This window comes from Impatiens glandulifera, chromosome 5 (genome assembly GCF_907164915.1).
Source record: "Impatiens glandulifera chromosome 5, dImpGla2.1, whole genome shotgun sequence".
Taxonomy (NCBI): domain Eukaryota; kingdom Viridiplantae; phylum Streptophyta; class Magnoliopsida; order Ericales; family Balsaminaceae; genus Impatiens; species Impatiens glandulifera.
Window position 1 is genome coordinate 493524 of NC_061866.1, and position 3854 is coordinate 497377.

Here is a 3854-nt window from a genome sequence, read left to right on the forward strand (position 1 = left end):
CAAATATTTGATTAATCAAAGTGTGAGGTCACGATGCTAAATATTAAAAAATATTAATCAAATATTTGAAAGATCAAAGTGAAAGTGTAAGGTCATGAGATGAGAGGTTTATTAGAAGAAAAAAAATATGTGATGAGATATGTAATAAGATGAGTTGTTACCGAAGTGAATAAAATGTGAAACGAATGTTATATTTTTTATTTTAATATATTATTCGTGATTTATTAAAAAAATTTAAATATTAAATATATATTATTATTATTATTCTTTTTATATTTTTATTCGTGTGGATTATACGAATATTTTTTTAAATTTTATTAAATTTTATTATATAATTTTTTTTTATAAATTCTTTATAATTATAATTTTTTCTCTTTTGTTTAGTTAGATATTTTTAAATTTTTGTGTCTAACAAAATTTTATTCAAATTTATAAAATTAAATAATTATAAATAAATGATATTAAATATATTTATATTAAATCAATTTCTAATAATATAGTGCAGGGATAGGGATGTTAACATAGGCATCTGCGCACTGGATCCCTGAATCCAGTTGAAGACTTCTTTTACCCAAATTTACCAGTGGAGGTTTTAGGGAGATTAAATTCTTGCTCATTTCGCACTTACAGGCCGTCGTCCAGAAGATTTTGGTCGATCTTGAAGAAGACGAAGCATAGATCTATCCCGTCGCAAGAAAATGGTTCGTCAGACTTGTAACAATCTCTTTTTTATTTTATATTTTTGTGTGTTTTCATACTGATTTCCGTTTCTCTAATCACAATCGCAGTCAACAACGAAACCTATTTCGAGCCCCGTACCCAATGTTTGGTACCCTACGCTTTCATTTTTCATGCTCGCGATCGGCCTCGCAATCACCGCTTCTTTCTTCATGTAGGCGATCTAATCCTAACTAATGCATTCATTATCTACAGATCTTTTAAATCTTCATTGATTAGTTCTCCTGTTGAATTCAATAGAGACTAGTGAATTGGCTAATTGTTTCTGCATATCAATTCATTAAGTTATGTGTTAGGATCCTAGATCTTGTGAATATTTATAACTTTGTTTGGAAAATACCTGCCACAAGTATGAGAGATTAGGAGTTTGGATCCTGTCATTTATGGGTAGTCCTGATTGTAGGTCCTTCCTGTCATTGTATATTGCTGTTGTTTAGAATGATTGGAACAGAACTCCAAAAGTTGGAGATCTATCCTGCATTGTTTAATATACAAGTTTGATGAATTATGCTAAAATGTTCTTGGGGTTCTCATGTTATATCCATTCAGTAGTGTGATAATTGGTTGATTGTGAGCAACTACATTGTAGTTCACTTGGCTTACTGCATTTGGGTATTCTTCACACCTAGATGCCATTTTTCTGAAAAGTGACAACAGAAAGTGACAATTTGGTCTCGCTAATCAGTTGTATAATAATCTTCAATATCATCAACAGCATCAAATTTCATCTTTCTTGTCTTTGCTAAGTGGGGTTAGGATTTTAAGTTTTTTAAGTTACCGGGTGTAAGCAGTTCAAGTAGTTTTCTTCATACTATCTAAACATAAATCTACAACTATGGAATTGGAGCCTTGTTGACAAGAAGAATAAATTTGTTTGTTTGTCGTTCCAGCTACGAGGCCACTGTATCAAGAAAAAACCGCAGCCTTGGGAAGGAGGTGACATTGGGTGCAGTTGCATCTGTCTTCTTGGTATTGTTTTTTTCTTAGTTATTAGTCTTTCATTCATATGTATTCTTCTCTGCTGAAACTATTACATGCTGAACTTTGTTTCTTTGGGTTCACAGGGTTTTGGATCATTGTTCTTGCTTCTGGCCTCAGGTGTTTATGTTTGATTCTTAAACCCTAGAATTTATTTATAGAAGAACCAAGATGAGATGTGTAACAAAGGCTGCAATGGTCTAAACTTTGTACAATGAGTTGTCTCGCGGTTTCTTTTTATTTTCTCGGAACTTTTCTAGCGATTTGAACAAGGGTTAGGAAGAATTAGTTTCAAATGTCTACTATTATTGGTTATGAATTGATAGTATGGGTGGTTCATATATATGTAATGCTTGTGTGAGATTGCCCACATCAGACATCTCAATCACCATTTTACAAATTACATGCATACATTTTATTTATTTGTTTTCAATACAAAATAAGGTCATTTATTTCTTCAACAAGCTTATGAATTATATCCCAAAAACAATTGATAGAAAGTTAGTGAACAATGATATTAGTAGCTAAAATGACCCTTAATTTAAGATGGTTTGAGTGTTTAACCTCCTAACTAAATCAAACAACGCCCAAACATTGTTTCAAGTTATAAACTCAATTACACATTTAGCAGTTTCGTCTAAATATAATTTTTTTTTGCAATTTGAGAGGTTTGAACTAAATCAGTATTAGATATAGTATCTAACCTAGTAAAAATCTGGATATATTGTTTTAATTTATTAAAAATAATTTATTTTTTAATTTGTTCAAACTAGCACATTCGATATTTAAAAAGAATATGAAGATTAAATTAATTATATTAGTTAATATATATGAGAGAAGTATATATATATATATATATATATATATATATATATATATATATATATATATATATATATATATATATATATATATATATATATATATATATATAAAATGGAGAATAAGACTCATTTTTTATTTAATCTCATCACATTTAGATGTATTTATAATTAATATTGTAAAATAGAAAATTGATGCTTTCTTAATAAAAAATTAATAATAATAAAGTAGGTTGTAAAAGAAAAAAAATATATAAAATATAATTTAGTTTGAGAAATTTGAGGAATAACTCTAAAAATACTCCTTATTTCAAAAAGAGTACTCTTTCACAAATAACCTAGGACCAATATTTTTTTTTTGCAAAAATAACCTTTAGTGGCAGTAAAATTTCCCTTTTTCTCTTCTTCTTTTTCGTTTCTTCTTCTCTTTAGCAGATTGCAAGGAAGATATTATCGGCGTGGCTACAAGCGATTCTCCTCAGATGCAGCGCGGCTACATGTCGTTTTCTTCAGATGCGACAGAGTCTTAACCATGCATCGCGTTGTGCCTTGTAGAACCAGGGGCGGAGCCAGGATAAAAAATTACTTGGGTCTGACTCCAACTTGCATCTTAGATTTAACTTTCTATACTTCGTTTTTTTTTTCAATAAAATTTTCACGATTATTCAAAGATGGAGACTCGTCATGCCCTCTCAATGCACACGCTTGCAAAGTAAGTCACCGAGTGCTTTCAATAGTTGCTGTAAGTCGTAATCTGTTATTTTGTTTTCATCTGAATACTATGCATTCAGTACTTTATCAATATGACAAGGATATTCATTAGATTATCAAGATATTCAACTGACCTATTATGTGGTGAAATATTACATCCTATATGCATAACAAAAGAGCATATATCCCCATCATTAACTCGCTTTCAATATTTGAATTCATCTATTGTAAATGTAGGTTTTTGGGGTTGCTTATGTTCAAACAAGAAACATGAGAAACAAAAAGTAGCATCTTTCAAAGGAGAGTATTCTAACCAAGTAAATTTCTTAAACCAATGACTTTGAAACCGTCGATTTTGATTTCCAAATTTGATCGGCGGGTACTCATCCTTAATAGGTTGATATGACCTAATCTTATATAAGCTCGTCTAATTTCATCCATTTTATTAAAAGGATATTTCCATATCGGAATACGTAATGCTGGATCAAGTTTAAGAGAACTTACATCAACATCAATTCTAGGAGATTTGTTAAGTTTTTGAGCAGGGATATCAAATTATTTATTTAAATACCGAATCAAACCAATGTAACTATTTTAACTTGTTTA

The 3854-nt window shown here is 29.9% G+C and overlaps 1 protein-coding gene across 1 annotated transcript; it reads left to right on the forward strand.

Moving 5' to 3' along the window:
• The first annotated feature begins 531 nt into the window (after positions 1–531).
• LOC124940142 (transmembrane protein 258-like) lies at positions 532–2081 on the forward strand. The gene is made up of 4 exons (XM_047480625.1): positions 532–701; positions 789–892; positions 1629–1707; positions 1803–2081. The coding sequence occupies exons 1-4, from the start codon at positions 699–701 to the stop codon at positions 1848–1850; spliced, it is 234 nt and encodes a 77-aa protein (XP_047336581.1). The 5' UTR covers positions 532–698; the 3' UTR covers positions 1851–2081.
• The last annotated feature ends 1773 nt before the right edge of the window (positions 2082–3854 follow it).